At 41.9% G+C, this 19,779-nt stretch overlaps 1 protein-coding gene across 2 annotated transcripts; it reads left to right on the top strand.

Annotated features, from left to right (window-relative positions):
- Positions 1-2,473: 2,473 nt before the first annotated feature.
- On the top strand, positions 2,474-14,099 carry TBX22 (T-box transcription factor 22). 2 transcript variants are annotated; one of them, XM_032796966.2, is made up of 9 exons: positions 2,474-2,540; positions 2,835-2,960; positions 3,668-3,821; positions 4,612-4,713; positions 6,178-6,352; positions 7,492-7,656; positions 8,380-8,444; positions 8,730-8,815; positions 13,121-14,099. In XM_032796966.2, exons 1-9 carry the CDS (start codon positions 2,474-2,476, stop codon positions 13,729-13,731), a joined length of 1,551 nt encoding a protein of 516 aa, XP_032652857.1. In that variant the 3' UTR covers positions 13,732-14,099. The 2 variants fall into 2 exon arrangements, with proteins under 2 accessions (XP_032652857.1, XP_032652858.1); XM_032796967.2 differs by lacking the exon at positions 2,474-2,540 and having other exon boundaries at positions 2,795-2,960.
- The last annotated feature ends 5,680 nt before the right edge of the window (positions 14,100-19,779 follow it).

Raw genomic sequence — 19,779 nt, 5'->3', positions numbered from 1 at the left:
GCTGAAACATGAAATCAGAACAGAAATTGGTACATCCGTTCCCAGTGTCTTCATGAGAAATGTCTGGAAATCTCCCTGCTACAAAGAGTGGCATAAGAGTCACAGCTGCTTCTCCTTTTTTTTTCTTTTCTTTTTTCTTTTTTTAAGAGCAACTGACACGTTGGGAAGGTGAAGACAGAGGTCCAGAACAAAGCTTTTAATGCACCTCTGTTGAGCCAGTCACGAGGCAGAGATTTACATGGGTTGGCACTAAAGGTGAATAATTTGGTTCACTGAATTCAATGGCAGCCGATCAAAATGCATGTAGGGGCTTGGCCCCAGCTACTTGCGAAACTACCTGTCTTTGTGGCTGTTGAGATCAGCTGGAACACGCTTGCTAGAAGCCTTTGGATTTGAACATCTGGGACCACTAGGCAAGGGGTCCGGGGCAGGTTGGGAGATTCAGGTCTGGAACTACCCTCTCCCGCTTGTCTGGGAGAGATCAAGGCCACAGGGCGTGGTATAACGCGCCATCCCTTCACTCGGAGTGACTTTGCCCTCGGTATGGAGCTCACCCACAAAATACCCCTGCTCAATTTAAGATGCAGATGGAGGGCAAACGTGTGAGTGCACTCGGTGCTCCAGCCCACGGATAGTGACCGAGAACGGGCTGTACCACAGCTTTGCACCCGCGTCCCCAGCTGGAAAGTGGCTTCTGTCCTCTCTCCCCCAAACGCCTCTGTGCACACGCTGGCAAAGGGCCTGATTGCTCAGTCTACTTGGGGCACGTTAATTTCATCTCCCAAAGCTTTTGCTGGAGAGGGGCTAAGCCTAGCGTTGAATGGGTCTGTTCGTTGTTCAGCAGCTCATTTTGTCTTGTTTCTAAGAACGTGTGCGCGCGCCCTAGGGACAAGTGTGATGAGTGCATAAAACTAGTCAATAAATATCCGATTAGACGGATTGAAACTGCTGTGGTGTTGCCCTCTGAAGAGATTAAAAAATAGTCAAGTCCTGATTCATCCTCGGGACTTCCTTAGTCGATCAAGACCAGACTGTTCGTATCTTTTTACACTTACCTATCACCCAGGAGGTCTGGGAGGTTAATTCAATTAATGTCTGTAAAAGCGCTTTGAGATCCCGGAATGTAAGTGGCTATTGAATGAGAGAAATTTGATTTATATAAGTAAGAGGATGTGGATTTAGTTCAGAATGTAAATCCTGCTGTTTGGTTTGATTTTGCTTTTTAAATCGAGGTTCTTTATTAATCAACTTTGCTGATTTTGCGAAGTATTATATTTATTATAAAATATACTGGCTGAAATGTAAACAATAGTATCGAATAGCTACTTTCCCTAATTGTATAAATATTTTCAATACACGACATAGCATTTTTATCCTAGGAAATGGGGAACGAATGATATATCGACATTCTCAGTAGCCCTCAATAATGAGTGAATGATATTTGTATAAATTGGTTGGGAAGGATAAATATACAGTTATTTCCCTTTCAGTCACGTTTTAAAAGGGATGGAAGTTGTTTTAAGGCACTTTTCAATAACATTCCCAAGCTGGAAGAAGAGATTTGTAATATTTGGAATCCTAGTCACTGGAGTTATGGCTGAAATCGCTTCAAGGGAAAGGAACTATACCCTCGAATGACCGGGTTTTGCAGAGCTCGGGTTATATTTCTGTTCATCAATAAATGAGGGGAAGCTCTGTTCTGAGAATTGGTAACTTAATCGTTGCATTTTTATTATTTTAAACCTCGGAAGCCTTATGTTGTAGCCTTGCCTTTGTCTGCTATATGGACATCTGCAACACCGAGAAGCTATTCGAATTAGTAACTGAAATGAACAATTTGAATCAAATATTTGGATTTTTCCCTTTCTAATCTGCTGCAGATGCTGGCTCCTGGGTGGCGGTGATGCAGTGTCCTTGTCCTGCCTTGGGAGTGAAAACGCGTAAATGTTACATCCTTGGTCCTGTTAAAAAAATCCTTCGTCTTGCCCCTACTCTCACAAACGAAGGAGTCGCCTACACCTGGGGGTGGGGGACTACAGTGTGACTCGATGATCTTTAAAACCCCCAAAGAGGTCGGTTTGCTTTAATAGCACCGTTTTGGTTTCCGAGGAGGGAAAATAAGGCAGTTGAACTGAATCACACACGTTGTGTCTTAATTGGGATAGCAAAAGCCTAGAAAGATTTTTGCTGGTTCTGGTTAAACATTATTTGCACTTTTGTTGGAAAAGTGGCCCCTAGTGTGCAATTATGTCACATTTCTTTGGCTTTTACAATTGAATGCAGAACAGTGACCTCTTTGATTTATCCTAGACGGGGCAGACTCCCTCTTTTCCCCACTCCCTCCCTCCCTCCTTTTCTGTCTTCCCCCCTTTTTTCCCTTTAGCCCTAGGAACTGTCACTCAATGTTTTTTACGCTCCTAGCCAGTTTCCAAAACAAACAGTGGTGCCTGCAGCCTACTATTGATTCAGTTGGATGCAACAGTATCTCTCTCACGCGGCTGCTCCCCAATCGGAACTGCTCCGCTTACCAGTGAGGGCAGGTCTGTTCCCTAAAAAATCCTCCCCTTGCCAATCTCGTAGGACCAGCAGGAGGAATAAATCGAGGGATTTAACCTGCCGCGGGTGCCCGCATGCACAATGCGGAGGCAGTGCGAGGGAAGGGGCTGTCAGGAGCAACCTTGCCACTCCTGCCCGAGGGGGCTTTTCGCTCTATTTTAGGATTTGGGGGATTTCCTCCCCGTTTTTAAAGGATCAGGCTTGAAGTTCCACTCGGGAGGATCCAATTTGCGCCAGGATGGCTCTGAGCTCCAGAGCTCACGCTTTCTCCGTGGAAGCCTTAGTGGGGAAATCCGCAAAGAGGAAACTGCAGGACTTCAGAGATGAGAAACAACCGCATCGCGCGGAGAAGGGAGAAGAGGACGGGACCGGCTGCAGAGGGATCGGAAAAAGCCAGGAACCTGGTTAGTATCCCCCGTTTTTCTCTTTAAATAACGTCTGACAGGAGTTGGCGCAGAGATTCCTTCGTCGCTAAAGGCTTCGCGAACTCACGCAAGATGGGTTCAGTTCCTCAAACACCGCAGCCAGGTCACGGGGAGCCTGAGATCTGCGTACGTGCAAAACCACAGTCATGTATGAAAGAAACCTCCCGAGCTCTCTGGCTGACGTGTGGGAGCCGCATCCAGCTGTTTTCCCCGCCCGGCAGAGCAGCAGGTTTCATAGAAACAGGAAGAACTTGCCCGGCTGGTGCACGCGAAACTTCCCGGCGGTTGGAATAAAGTCCCCGAACGCCCTGTCTCACCTGAGCGGGTTCCCGGTTCCTTTGCAAATCCGTAACTAGAGAAGGGAGCGCTGCCCTCGGCTCAGGTTTGACACGAGAGGAGTTGTGCCTGCCACGGAAAATAATCCTTGCTTTTCTTTGCCACCCTTTAATCTCCAGGCGCTCGCAGGGATGGTTAGTCTAGATTTAGAGTAATCCGAAATATTCTGTATAATAGATTAAATATTTTCCCTTCTGCTGCAGCCCGTATCCGAAAAGCCTCTGCCCAATGCCCAGGGCTGGGGGCTCTGCAGACTAATTCGGCGGGGGGGGGGGGAAGGGCATTTCTGTACGTGTAAACTTGCTCTGAACAGGAATCGTGTAAACGCTTCTCATTTCTGTTCCTGGCAGAAAAGCGACCTAAAGCAGGCACATCGGCTTCCTTCTCGGCTAGCGCCGAAAGCCGAGAGGCGAAGGATGATATCCACGTGGAACTGCAAGGATCTGAACTCTGGAAAAGATTTCATGAGATTGGCACGGAAATGATTATTACCAAAGCCGGCAGGTATGGCAGAGCCAGTCAAGCCTTGGGGTCTGGGTGTTTGTATGTAATTCATGGATGATAGCCATAGGGTGTCTTTTGGCCTAAGAGAAAAACAGGTTCTTAAATATGTGTTGTGCTTTCGATTGCTTGTGCTAACGATTCAAAAACTACCGGACGCTCTAGAGAGCGTTGTAAAATATGAAACAAACCCCTTTGTCACAGATTTGGCAACTGGACCAGAAGCAAACCAGTAGCCATGCGTTCAGAAATAGTATAAATGTATGCAGGATAACTGGAATAGCAGCCTATAAAATCTTCATATTTAATGTTCCAATATATCTCCTACAGACTGTATTTGTTGTGTGTTTTCTCTTAAATATTTTAATCAACAAGAGTATTAGCAAGATCGATATGAAAAACATTACAAATGTTAGAAACCGCGATCAGTGGAATTCTGTTTTCCTACAGCGATCATTTGTTCATGCATATACTTTAATATTTCCCACATAGTAGATCTTACGGCAACTGTTTATATACAGCTAAATGTTCCTTATCTCCAGGAACACCCGCGCCTAACAGATATTTCACTCGGCACGTTCTGTGTAGAGTTTTGTGCTAAGAGCAACAACCCCTACAGGATTTCACTCCTCATATATTCGGTGCAATCCCGTTTCCCATTCCTCGAAAAGGATTTTTTTTTAAATCGTTTTCGACTTTTAAAGTGGGAGCTTTGTCCTGAAACTTTTTACTCCCGCCTTACAAGCGTCAAACGAAAGAGGGAGAATAATGGGCTCCTTTCTCCATCCCGCAGGAGAATGTTTCCCTCTGTCAGGGTGAAAGTGAAGGGTCTGGAGCCAGCGAAACAATATTACGTCGCCATTGACGTGGTCCCTGTGGACTCCAAAAGATACAGGTAAAGAAGCGGATCCATCAAATGCCGCGCGTTTTACAGCGAAACCAAACTAGCCTGCACCACGCAAGTTGATTACAATAACTAGCTGATTACCTGCGACAAGCAACAGAGCCTTCTCCCCACCTCGTTTCGGTGAAACTCCCTAGCGCCCAGCCTCAGAACGGCGGCTCTCACTCGCCCGTTTCTAAGCGCACCCCACTGCCTCTGCGCAGCAAACACCCCGGGAGTGTTTTCTCGCCTACGGCGTCTCTGCGCTTGACCGAGGCATCTTGCAGCTCCGGAGGATGCCTCGCCTGTGGGTGTTCCCTTGACCATCCCTGCCCCGGGCGCGCACACACTCCCCGGGCAGGGCAATGCGTCCAGTCCCCAGCCCCTAGGCAGGTTCCTTGTGGCCTGGTGCCCCCGAGGGTGCTGGGGACGGCGGGGAGGAGAGGCCAGCTCCGCGGGTCTGTGCGGCTTGCCCAGCAGTCACCGAATGCCAGGGGTGTTAAAAGGGACACGGGGTAAGGGGTGATCGCAGCCCGGCGGGGACAGGCCCTGGCTCCGGAGTAACAAGGGCTATTTCGAGAATGTGTATTCAAAGATTATCGGTGTAAACCGGAGAGCGAGGTTCAAAGCCGGCCTTGCTTTGGGTGCAACAGCGAAATGACCCAATACAGACACAAGCAGCAGCCTTGCCCAGGGCACTCCCCCTCCCACCAGCTCAATCAACCCGCAAGGCCTGGGGTGCAATGAAACTAGCGCCCCCGGGGGCTGTGCGCTGGCCGAGGGACAGTTCCACCGCCCAGGAAGAGGAGCTGAGAACGGGCGGGAAACCTAAAACCTGGAACGAAATGGGAGTGGGGGGGGGGGAGTTTTTTCTCACCTAAAACCTCCCTCCACCGGTGACACAGATGACGAGGCAGAGGCCGACAAAGCAGCGGGAGCAACTGATAACTCCAATTTTGAATTGCAGCCCTTTAGAAACACATTTGTTTTACCCGCCGCACGTGCGCACAGCGAGAGTGTGCAGCGTCGAGAGCCCGCGGGGGTCCTGCTTCTCCTGGCCAGGATTACCCACACCCCCCACGTCCCTTGCTCTGCCAGCCCTGAAGGGTTGAGTGAGGCCGACCCAGCTGCTGGGTTTCCCTGTGCAGGGCGCACACACCTCCCTGCAATGCCCGGCTGGACACAGCCTGGCCTGGGAAACAAGCCCCACCGCTGAGGAGCTGAGGCGCCCTGCGCGGAACCCAGCCCCGGCTATGAGCAGACCGAGTGCTGGGGCTCCGCCGATCTCACTCAGCTGCACAGATCGGTTTCTGCTGCAGCTGGCGTCCGGAAATACAGGCCAGCCCCACCGACCGCCTTGGCCCTTCCCCTCCCTGCTGCGCCCCTGGGGCCGGAGCCACTGGCCTTCCCTAGGCCTCGCAGCCGGCCCGGGGTCTTGCTATTGTCTGCTGACCCCGCTGTGCCCTCCCGTTCTAGGTATGTCTACCACAGCTCCCAGTGGATGGTGGCTGGGAACACAGACCACTCCTGTATAACGCCCAGGCTCTATATCCACCCGGATTCCCCCTGCTCGGGAGAGACCTGGATGAGGCAAATCGTCAGCTTCGACAGGGTGAAACTCACCAACAATGAGATGGACGACAAAGGGCATGTAGGTGTGGACTTAGCCCGGTTCTCCTCCGGCAGGGGGGAGGGAGGCGGACCCCCCACTTCCTTACCCGCAGCCCCTTCAGTTTGATTTCTTGTCTGGGGAGAATCCTCACTTGTCCCTGGAGGGGCAGAGGTGGGAAGGGGTTTATCCGGCCGCAGTGCTGGCTGTGACATAAATGCATGGGGCTTTCTCTCGCTGTTCCTGGGCCTCCTTGTCCCTTGGGGATCCCGCTTCCAATCTGTGGCTGGATCCGGGGCACATGCTTCCAGGGGAAGCTGAGGAAAGAGGGACTGACCAGGAACCGCTCTGCGGGCTCCAGGCCCAGCTTGGGGCGAGGCCAGGACTCTAAAGACGCAGCGCGTTTTGCAGGCAAGTCAAATGCCAACCAGGGAAGCCCCAGGCGGAATCAGTGGGTGTCCATAAGCACCAGCCTGAGTGAGACCCGTTATTCCAAGTGCCCAGCACGCAGCAGAGATGGGGAAGGAGGGTTGTATCTGCACACAAGAGCCGCAATCTTACAGCCTTTCCACTGCAGTCATTTGTGACAGAAAGCGCCTAAATCCTGCACGGCTGTGGGGGGGCAGGGTTGATTTTAGGGAATATCTCACACTCAGCTGCGATCTGTCCCTTTCTTCTTGAGTTAAACGAACTGGATTTTCGAGCCCCCGGTTCCTGTCCTGATGTGGGTCGCGGGGGCTTGTTTTCCGCCCTAAATGTTGTACGAAGATCGAGAGAGCAGTTTGGAGGAGGCGCTGCCAGTGCTGCCCTGTGGTGGGGATTTGGGGCAGAGGAGAAACGATCACCAGAGAGTCGAGCCGTTGATTCAAGCTGGGGCGGGTGTGTATGTGTGTGTGTGTTGCTGGTATTTGCAAAATAAAACAAACGGGGCTTTATCAAAGCAAAATGGACACCACCAGCCCTCGAATCTTTCCAGAGGCGAACACAAATTTGAGTTTACTAACGCAGTGTTCAGAGTCAGGACTGATTTCGAGGCAGTGGGTTCAGCTCGGAAAACGGTAGCAGACGGGAGCTACTCGGCTATTGCTAAAGGGAGAAGAATTTCAGTCGGACACAGGGGTTCTTGTGCCTTTCTGTGCGGAGGGGAGAGCTGCTCACCCTCTTTTCCTTGTAATTTACAGATTATCCTGCAGTCCATGCACAAGTACAAACCCAGAGTGCACGTTATTGTGCAGGATTCCAGATTTGATCTGGCTCAAATCCAGTCTCTGCCAGCGGAAGGGGTTAAAACCTTTTCATTTAAGGAAACCGAATTCACCACTGTAACCGCTTATCAAAACCAGCAGGTAAAGCGGCCCGGGGAACAGGGAGACCTTCACCTTTGCTGGATTCCCGGGAAACAGAATCGCAGCTGGAATCCTGGATTTTTAACTTTTTTTTTATTATTAATTTTGAGCATGTTCCATAACACACACTAGGATATATTGTGGCCTGTTACTGCCAGTTTAGGCAGGGCTGCTATTTTCAGTAAGAAATCCCTGGAGATTTGCTCTCCCCCCGGGTCTTGACAACAACAATAATAAGAAATACTAATTGTATTTAGAAAAGGCCTGATGCTGCAAGGTGCTGAGTCCTAGTCCTATGGACTAGGTGCAGTGGTTCAGTGTTATGGAAATAGCATTAAAAACATATGCACAAAACTGCGGATAAAATAAATAGAAGGGAAACTTGTTTAGAAAACATCAAAGGGAAAGGAATTCAATCTGCCTGAGATTAAGGAATCCTCATAATAATTAAGTGCTGCTTTAAAGTGCAGAGGGAGGGAGGGATATTTATAATAGGAACAATTGCCATATTTGGGCAGAATCTTGTCCTGACCTTCCATTGAAGTTAACAGGGCTATGTGTAGCATCCAGGAAAGCAGATTTTCATCTAAACAATATATTTCAATATAACAATCAGCAGAAGTGAGGAAAACTATACGCCCATTATATCATTTTAATCCTACTTTCACCTGGCTTTATTTACTCACTACAATTATTTGATTATTGTAACTTTTTAATCTGTAGATTACCAAACTGAAAATAGACAGGAATCCCTTTGCTAAAGGATTTAGAGACCCTGGGAGAAACAGGTAATTTTTATAAATTGTCAACCACGAATTCTATACATTCTCATGTGTGTAAACAGATCTGTGCTCTATTTCTTACTACTTTTAATTTACTATTTTAGATTTGAAATGACTTTGTTAACTGACTGGAAAGAAAGAAAGAAAGAAAGAAAGAAAGAAAGGATGCTTTAGAATATTTATGTAATCTTTCTTTATGAAAGATATCTAGTAAGGCAGGAAGTATGCAAATATAATTCTCTGCAGGAGCCATATCCACCAAGTCACTGAATTCCAAGTTCTACTTTATAGGGGAGTGCTGGATGGACTTTTGGAAACATATCCATGGAGGCCACCACTTACTCTGGATTTTAAGACCTTTGGTGCAGAAACCCAAGGTGAGTTTTGAATGTTCAAGTAGTTTCTAAGATGTAAACAAAATATTAAGCGTAAAACAGAAATAATCTAACTGTTGTGCATGCGTGAAATGATATGACATGAGCAGGATGCCATTCTAGGTGACAGCACTGTGACGAAAGGATTAGAATTCAAATTTACTGTCTCTGTCCTTTCTTGATGTTTATGCTTAATAACAACTACCTAGTTGATTGTTTCTGTGAGCGAGACAATATTTTTACATTAACACTTTATTAATTCTCAAATCAATTGACATTGAAGAATAAACAAATATCTAAAAAGGACAAAAAAGTAACATACTAAACAATAACAGCAACTCGTTTAGGGACAGTTACCTCAGGCCCTGATCCTGCAAAGAGCTATGCCCAGAAGGATCCTTGCACCATTTCAGTGGGGCTCCATAGAGGTACAAAATTCCACCTTCCTGGAGCTTATTGTAGGTCTGAAATCTTAAAGACCATCTATCACATTATGTTTTATCTGGTGACTAAAGGCCATCTTGAGATGCTTGAGTTAATGCCATCATATTTGAACATCTGGTGGTGGGGCATTTTCAGTGAAGGACCTTTTTCTATAAAATTCATTCCCTCTGCTGGTCTAATACAGGCTGTGTCTGTATTCTTTCCATGCTAATGTGTCAATTAGTTAATTATTAAGTGCTGTAGTTAATGTATTTTAGCACTGTGCATAAACTTAAAGATTTTGATAAGTCCATGTATTAAATCTAAAAATAAGAGTACATACAATAAAATAAATATTACACAGAGGAAGTGAGTAGATACCACACAACGTTCTGTAGACCCAATTCCACATACCTAATGCAAGAAAGACTCCTATAGAAATTAATTTAAGGAGCATGAAACTTGCCCCATGAACATTTTAGTAATGCTTTAATGTACACTAACCATTCAACTGGAGCTGAGAATATTGAAACAGGATTCACACCTATAACTTGTATGAAAAAACAGTATTCAGCTATTTTGGAGGGATATTTAGAATAGGTTTGTTATTTTGCTATCTTGTTACACAATCCTTAAATTTCTTGTGATTGTCCACCCCATTCTAGAAAATTATTTTGAAATAGGATCATAATAATATCTAATTATATTTTCTGTGGTTTGCTACTATTCTTTTTTTGGATAAACAAAATCCAATGTTTAAATAGTAAAGAAGATGATACAATATCTAGAAATTATCAATAATATGACATTTAACTGCTGCAAAGTTGCAAATAAGTGTTGCAAGATTTTTTAAACAAAAATTATCTCCACTGAGATATTATTTGTTTGGAGCCCAATCCTGCAGAATTTACACAGGCAAAATGTCCACTGGAAGTTTTGCTTGAAGAATCACTGCTCACAGAGCCAGATGAAAAACTGTGGCTCTAGCATTGGAAAACACTATACTTACTAATTTAACACAGTCATTTATCTTATGAAAAATTTGAAGATTTCTATATTGTGGCATATACATCCCACATTATCTTCAAACGTGAATAGTTCTTATTTTATAAGATCAAGAACTCAAGATACATAGACACAGAGGCTACATACAGAAATACTGTATAGAATTAATGGTGGTGTGGGATGTTATAAAAGTTTTTTCAGCCTGAGTTTTGGATGGCTGCATAAGCGGCCGTAAGCAAAATATAGCTAATACTGTTCAGAAGTTTGTAATGCTAGAAATAGTCCTAGAGGAGATGGATAAGTGGGCAGAGTGCAGGCAAGATAGTAAAAGGTGGATGATGAAAGCCATTTATGATATGCATTTCATAGAAGTGCCAACTTTCATGGGTTTTATTGCTAGTCCCATGATATTTAGTGTTTTTCTTAAAGGCCAAATTTCCTGGCCATATGAACATATCTGAATCTCAGCTTTCTTTTAAATAAAAGTGAGTTTCTGGACATTATGATGGTGGAGAAAAGCTTGAAAACACACATCCTAAGGGCTTAAAACCTAGAAGGCAAATGATTTATTTAAAAAAATCTCATGATTTTTCAAGACAATTTCATGACTTTTTTGGGTCCAACCGACTTTTGAACAATTGGGCTGAGAATACTGATATCACTTTACTTATATGATATGGGCACACACACACACATGCACTATGATACATGTACGCACAGCTTGGTCTAAATATCCATTGTATTCAATGGGAATAAGATCATGTCTAAATATTTGTACTGCAAAGAAAGCTAATTGACCCAGGAAAAGTTTTTCAGTGACTTGGTGCAATGATTTGCTATGCTCTGCTTGCATTTCTAAAACACTGACAATGTGTCCATTAGCTACTCCTAAATATAACTTGTATTTTTTTTTTTAAATAATTTAACTAAATAATTTCAGAACATGACAAGGCCATCTAGTCTAAACATGCCTACATAGATCCATCAGAACTTAGAGCAGCTTATGAATGAGCAAGAATTTTCACATTCTACAATTTAACAGACCTTCCAAGGAATTGTGCACTACTGATAATGACACACACAAAGCGCAGACAAAATGAATACTGTAGATGCTGAAAAAATCTCAGCAACAATCTATTTATGGTACCTAATAAAAATGCTGAACCAGATTTGCAGTACTATTTTATTAATTTCCCACCCCACAAAATCCAAAGATCTATTGGAAACCACTTTATGTACATTTTAAGGAGCATTTTAAGTTTATAATAATATTCTATACACTGTCCCCGACTTAGCTGCATTGAGACGACTTGTGCAAGTTTAGATAATGATCTTGCCATCACAGATGTGATCTTACATTGCTTAAGTTGCCCCTAAAACACTATAATATTAATGAGAATTAGGGAGGAGGAGGAGAATGGGTCTCTTCTATTGCCTGCTCCCTCTCCCATTGAAATCAATATTAAAACAGCAATTGACATTAATGTGAAAAAGATGAAGCCCTTAATGTGCAAAAATATGCCATCATTCCTGTATATACATTCATGATATGGTCTGCAGTTAATCTGAGAACAAGAATAGTTTCTACATGGCATCACTTCTTAAACTTTCACATTATATCAATCTCATATACTGACAGCAAAAAGTATAGAATATCAAAAGATTCCTTATAGACCATTACACATAAAACCTGACCAGATCATGTCTTGCGTACATGAATTTGAATTATAGTGTAAATGAAGAAAGATCCTAAACATGCCACAACCATTTCACAAATGTGACAAAAAGCAACTGTGGATATTTTGGTTTTTTTTTCCATGACAGAATTAATACATATAAGTAAATGAGGAAAAAAGTAGATCCAAAATTTTGTGATATCAGGTGCAATGGAGCTGTGCTAATATATCTGCAGGAGAAGAATGGGGCTTTTAAATGATGCCATCTTAAAATAATGTCAGCTTAGTAACAGGAATACACATTGCTGAAAACTTGTGCTGAACAATGGCATTATACACCAGTGACCTAATAAATGTAAAATAAGTGGATGTTGTTTTTCTAATCAATTTATGAAAGCACTTATTGATCCGCGTCAGAAAATAGGATGTTAAATTGAAAAGAACGTTTAAAGTTGTTTTGGAAACAGTGATTAAAGATGTCTTATAAACTGCAGTGGAAACTAAATAAAATGAGTCAATTCCTGTGATCGGGGGTGCAAGGCAAAAATCTCCATTAATGCTGAATAAGAAGTATTTCTATTGTTATATGCAAGGAAAACTCCTGCAAATCACAAGGAAAATAGAGCACCTTAAATGTGACACTGCTCATTTATAAAAAGATGAAGAGAATTGATTATACATAGAGGCCTGATTAAACAAGGTATTTAAGAATGTGTGTGAGTTTCAGCACCTAAGAAGTTCCAATCAAGTTACTGGGACCAAAAAAAGAGATATGTTAATAATATAACAAGATGTGATCAATATTCAGGATGTTGCTTAATACGGTTAATTCTGTACTAAGATATGTACCTATACATGTCAAGAGAATGTAATTGTAATGTCCTATTGTAAATGACCCAAATATCAATAAAGAAAATCTTTCCCTGTTCCTGCTGCAAAAAAGTTAATGGGAGTAGTCACATGTTTACACACACATGCATGACTACCTTGCTGAACTGGGGCCTAAATAACAAAGATTTGATGCATAATTTATGGATGGATCTTGTCATAGAACTGCTTGCAGAATTCCCTTTGGAGTCAGTAGAGATTTAGATGAAAATGATAGCAGGCTACATTGACTTCAGTGTGGTCACGATTCCACCCATAATTCTTATTTGTTAACATCCAATAGCAACATTTTGATGAATTTTGCTTTCTTTTTTAGATGGGAGTTCTGGTTCTTCACCTGCAACCTCAAGTGGTGGGACGCCATCTCCTCTGAATTCCTTGCTTTCTCCATCTTGCTCACCTCCTACATTTCACTTGTCAGCGAGCAACATTGGATGGCCATGCCCTGAAACATATCTACATAATCTCAATTTGCCCCTTTACTACAAGATTTGCCCTACAAGCCTTTTGAGACAACAGTCACTTGTATTTCCAAGCCATGAAAAACTGGGAGGCACCAATCCACATATTTTACCCCACTTCATGATGGATATGCCTGTGCTATCTTCCCTTGGCATAACAAATCTGAAAAATGGTAAATCTGAAGACTTAACTGGGCAGTGTCTACAAGTACCCAATTCTGCTAATCAAATGTTGTATGGATTACATGCATCTGGAAACATTTTCCCATCAAGTCCCATTGCTCGGGAAGCACTTAATTGTTCTTTACATTCTCCATATGGCTTGTGTGGTTATAACTTTTCTATGCCATCTAGACTGATGAACGCAACAAGCCATTTCAAAGTGAATGACAGCATTCCAACTTCTTTTAGAGATGGCAGATGTAATCATTCTATCTGGCACTCAGCAATTAACCATTGCCTCTAATGGAACTACATAACATTTCTAATGCAGTGACATGTAAGCAAGTCTTTTCTTCAATCATTCCCAAAGGTTTGCTGATTATTGTATATAAAGTGCCTCATAATACTGGAGTGACCTGCCTCGATATTTAGCGTTTCATATACAATTGTGTTGTAAAAAATGTTCTGAGCATGGGGGACAACAACATAGCCAACAACAGAGAGATGCCTTTTGGTAAGACTTATTTATGTAATGTTCATAGGATAGGCACAAACTTTACATTCACCCTTTTAATATTTGCACTTGGCAGCAGGAATGAGAAAGGGGTGGAGGAAGTGGTCGGAATTTGCAAGGCAGGGAGCTGACACAGCGTCGGCTCCAAAAATCCACTCTCTCTTTCTCCCCCAAGCTCCCTGCCACACTTCACCCCATCCCCCTCTTTTGAAAAGCATGTTGCAGCCACTTGAATGCTGGGATAGTTGCCCATAATGCATACTCCCAACACCGCTGCAAATGTGGCCACACTGCAGTGCTGGTGACTGTCAGTGTTGCCACACTGCAGCTCTTTCCCGACACAGCTGTACGAAGACAACTGTAACTCCCAGCGCTGTACAGCTGCAAGTGTAGCCAAACCCTCAGTGTTAAGGAGCAACTAAGTATAATAAATGCACAGTACTTTAAACATTATTTTCATGAAACTCTTTCTCTAGCTTCCCCTTTATTATCTTAAAGATGAAGGGCTAGCTTCTGCTCACCTTACTTGCGCTGTCCTACTGATGTTAATGGGACTATCTGAGGCCCTGATTTAGCAAACCATCTCTATTCAGCTATGTGCTTAAGCCCATGCTTAAGACTTATTGACTTTATGGGGCATGCTTAGAACCAAGCAAGCATCGTGCTGACTCATGACCTGAATGAACCAGCTTAGCAGGATTTGGTCCCAAATCTAAACAGTTGATGTTGAAGGAAGCAAAGACTGACCAAAAGTCCAAGGGCTTGATTATTCCTGGCCTAGAGTGGTGGGGAAAGGGCATCTGATGAGAGAAGAGTTTAAAGTGCCTTCCTGTGCCTGTGCCTCTACACAGCACAGTCTGCTCATTGTGGTTTCCTAAGGACTCCACTAGATAATGCTGAAAGTGGCACTAGCCTGTCCCAAAGTGGGCAGGGAGGACAGGGCAGGGCCATGTCTCCCTTTATGTTGGCCAGCTGGTCCCATATAAGGGGAGCTCAGGATGCAGATCTCAGAGCTCCAGGAAACATTGAGCCTAAATGAGACAAAACTTTTCCTGAAGCACTTGCTGAGGGAGTGCTCATCTGCATTTCCTCCAGCCCCTCGGGGCATGAAGGTAAATCAGAATTGCCAGACTGGATCAGACCCGTGGCCCATCTAGTCCATTATCTTGTCTCTAACAGTTGCCAGCATCAGGTGCTACAGAGAAAGGTATAAAAACATACAGCAGGAAGATATGGGGTAATCTGACCCCCATAGAGATCTCATACTGATCCCTAAGAGCTAGCGATTGACAAACTCTGAAGCATGAGGTTTTAATTCCCTCCCAATTTTTCTGTTAGCATTAACTGTTCTAATGTTGGATAGTCTTGTTATCCATGTAAATATTCTCCACCACACAAGGCACAATATAACACAGTAATCCACAGTTGGAGGCATGATATTTATTTTTCTTTATTTGATGTATGTTCAGGCCCTTCCTGAAGTCAGTTGATTTGTACATCTAACCTGATATATAATAGACATTTGCAGAGAATATTTGACAGGAATCAGACGGGTTGTGGAATTAGAACGAGAGAGAATCCTGAATTTACAAACATAAAAGTGGTACTACATTGCAAATACACGTGAATTTAAGAATGAAAAATTATTGGCAACATTCTATTTTTATTCTCATTCATAAAGTTTAGTGAAACTAGACCAAAACAGGAGCAAACACTGTTTAAATAACACAATTTGAAGATTTACTGTCATAGGACTTTTCTAAAATGCAATTGCATTCCGGAGATTGGTAGCCTTAACATTTCCTGCTGGTAGAGCTGCCTGTGACCTATTCACATACTTCTCATATATATCAATAAGAGATGAGTGCTTAAGGTATACATAACTCTGTTAAATTGATATAAAAACAGTTAGTAATATTGAAAAAAGGAGAATATCTGCAATCTAATGTTATTTTTTAGCAATGTCTAGGGTTGTTGGTTTTTTTTAATTAAAAGTGAAACATTGCAAACAAGCAATGTTTATAACCAAATGTCTTACAACCACCTTCACCCAAAATGGGACAAACCCTGACTGCTTTACTCATGTGAGTAGCTCCATTAAAGACAATGGACCAGATTTTGCACATTGGTATCACAGAGATCAGAATCTTGTTCATCATATCTGCTCACAAGAATAACAGGAGCAAGACATGGTCTTAAATCTTGACTATATTACTGGGGGAGCAGGAGGAGGCTCTTCTATATCAGTCATTTCTTTCTGGGTGGATGCAAATGGTAAATCCCAAATTCTACAATAACAGCAGTGATTAAATAAAATATTACAAGCAAGATAGATTTGAAGCTGTGGAACAAAATTGGTATTTGTCCACCTAAAAGAATTGATTGAAACCTAAGCTATACATTTTTGGCATAGAAGACTTTATGAAAAAGTATCATTTAAATCTGGATCAAATAAATTACATTTTTATTTCCTAGAGCTGAGCGAACAATTTATTTGTCAAAATCACCCTCTTTTTCCGTTCGCAGAATGTATGATGTAAACAGAATATGACTTCCTCAAATGTATTTGTTATCTGATTAACTTTTCTCCACTTTTTTTTTTACTTTTAAAATTAGCAATCTAACATTTGAGTTGTATTGTTTAGTTATGATCATGCTTATGAGTCATGTTATATTGTTTATGGTTCCTGATTGAATATGGATAATTCAGGTTCCTGCTGTGAATACAAACGGAAAACAAATTTAAAATGAAGTTTTTCATAAGTAAGCAAGCATAACTTTTGTGTTCCTTGAGCATTCCAGGAAAACCCAATCATGCAATTATTTGCAGAGACCAAAAAAGGGAATGCAAACATCACTAATCATTTAAAATGAATATTTATGGGACATTTTTGTTGTGCTCATGCAGCTCAATGTGGTTGTGCAATTGTTGGCAAACTGTCAGTGACTATAAGATACTTCAACTAAATTCAAATGTACATTTCATTGTGAACTGGCAACATCTAGTATGAGCCAAAACCTATTCACCTTACTTTCTTCTAGAGCGACTTCAGTGGTATAGCATGAGGAATTTGGCCCACAGAGTGAATATTCAATACAGTGAGCCAAATTTTGTTCTTGGCTACAAGTGTGGAACTCCACTGGCTTTATCCTTCAGGTCCAAGCCGAAGGAAAAAGTAGATTTGTTAGATATATAAAGGATATAATAATAATAAACTCTGTATCAAAAGGCAAATAATATGAAGGCAAGATGTTAGGATGTAGATGATGTGCATTTATTTTACTGTTTTTCCTCTCCCCTTGCGCTTAGCTTTTAATTGTATCATTTCAAACACCAGTTCTGCTCCCATTGAATTAAAGAGAGTTTTATCAGTAATTTAAATGGGAACAGACTCAGGCCAGTTCACTGACTCATGAGACCTCACAAAGGGGAGTGGAGCATGCTCTACCATTGACTTGCTGTGGTGGTATCACTGTAGACAATGATAGGAGCGAGGCTCCTGATCTGGCTCCCTCTGAAGACAATGGAAAACCTCCATTGACTTCAGTGGGAGGCCTATGAAGGGGCTTCAGGGGTTCTAATTCACTGGGCCACAGGTATGAGGTACTTACAGAACCAGACATTGTTACAAACAGTCTTATCCAAAAAGAAATCAACACTTCGAGTGAAAGTGTCTGGAGAATATTACGCAGTTTACACATATTACAAAGGTGAAAGAGAAAAGGCTTCTGACTGGCATGATATTGAACGTATGATTCAAGAACCATATGAAATACTTTTTAACACAGCTCTGTTGAGCTGTTTCTAAATGTAATTCTGCTATCGTCACTGTTCGACCAAAATGTTTTATGGAAGTTTGCAGATTTTGACTCTACTGCTGGACAAGTGATTAATAAGAAATACATAGACAAGCAAGGTACCAGGGGAGGAGGGTGAAGGCGGGGGAGGGGGGAAGATGCCACATTTTGCTTTATATAGCAAGCACTATATAGGCTTTTCAAAAACCTAACAGCTGACCAGGCTGGAATAAATGGTCCAAGGTTTTCGACCTGTGGCTAGACATTTCTGCTTAGCTGGCAAAACTCTGACTAACTGTTCCAGGTCTGATTTTCTCTCTTACACCAGTTATACAGCATTGGCTTTAATGGGATTTCTCCTCTCATTTATACCAATGTAAATCAAGAGTATCAGGTCCTTTGATTTTAGAACATATAACATATTTTTTTCCATTTCACTGAACGGCACCAAGGCCATTTTATCCACATTTCACTGTTCTCTCCAGCTCCATAATGATTCTTTTTAAAGAGTCACCAGTTTATGACAACAACCTTGGGAATTCTGGCCCCATATCAATGAAGGTGCTTGGTGAAGTCCACTAACATGGCACATGCTGGGCTTACTCCTTGTACAGTATAGCTATTGGAAAGGATGTGATTTGAGCTTCCCTGTGAACAGTTGAAGGACATTTCATAATCTGTGGAGTCCATGCAGGTCAGAAAACCATAATTCCAATCAGACTGTGAATAGCTAGCCAAGGAGACACTATCTGGATGCGAAGGGTCCAACTTTTGATAAATTGGGAGAGTGCCAAGCGGAGCTAAGAGCTACATTTGTAGTAGCTATGATGGTATGTTTGCCAGAATCTGAACACCATTGTATATATGGGTTTAGTTATAGTAGAAAAGCTATGTCCAAATGATCAGTGATGACTTAACAAGTTTCCTTTTAGTCTTACTGTTAAACTGCCAGTAGTGATAACTGAGTAACAACATAAGAAAATGAATCACCACCATTACTGCAAATATTCATAATAGTAATTTTTTTTTAAATGTGGAAACGGGATGACTGAAAGACAACTTCAGAAGGAACATATGTCCATAACATTCAGGTACAGTCTATATACTGTACCAATGAAGTTCTTTTCTTTACTATTATGTGGAAATATATGACAAGTGCAAAACTTCCAACTTTCTAGCCTCGGTCAGTGGATTGAAAATAAAATAAACATAAAAATACTGTGTGGGTGAATTAAATAGAGAGAGGAATACATTTCTCAAAAGATGAAACTTATTCCACAATTTAAAATGTTGTTAATTCAAAGCTATTCAGAAATATCTGATTATATTTATAGTACTCAGTGAATTGAATTGACAATACTTAAGCACTGTTTTTGTACTCCGCTTTGGAATATGCTACATTTGTGTTTAGAAACCTCTTCTTCAATGAGACAAAACAACAATAGTGTTTGTGAATCCAGCAATAGTTTACCAGTTGGTTTCACCAGAATTTAATATGTTTACTGGCTATGTTTAAAATAAGCCAAATGCATCGTTTGAATATTGGTGGTAGTTGCTCTGATATAAGTGCCTTAATATATATTTAATCTTCTGAGGTTTGGGCTGCAATTAGATGATAATTTGTATTAAAATGATATATACAAACCTGGATTGGATGGGAATATAAAACAGACAAATAAATGTATAAAACACTTGAAACATATCCAGTATTAAACGTATTTACATGTGTGGTTTGGGCCATTTCAGACATGCTGTTCCAATAAAGTTATAGAAAGGAAAAGGGCTAGTATCACTTCCTCCAAAAGTTTCAAATGTTCATGTTTACAAATTTGTACTGCACATCAATATGTAAACATACTGTATTGGGAACAGATGGAGATACAATATTTACATGTTCTTCTTACTTCTTATATATATATATATATATATATATGCTGGTTTTGTCTCTTAAAGCACCTGAAAGATATACTGACTATTTAAAAAAATATGGATTCAAAACCAGCCCAATCATACCACATTAAATTGTTATTTTAATTTTCT

The sequence above is a fragment of the Chelonoidis abingdonii genome, chromosome 8, assembly GCF_003597395.2.
Source record: "Chelonoidis abingdonii isolate Lonesome George chromosome 8, CheloAbing_2.0, whole genome shotgun sequence".
Lineage (NCBI taxonomy): Eukaryota > Metazoa > Chordata > Testudines > Testudinidae > Chelonoidis > Chelonoidis abingdonii.
This window is presented reverse-complemented; position numbering and strand designations above follow the sequence as displayed.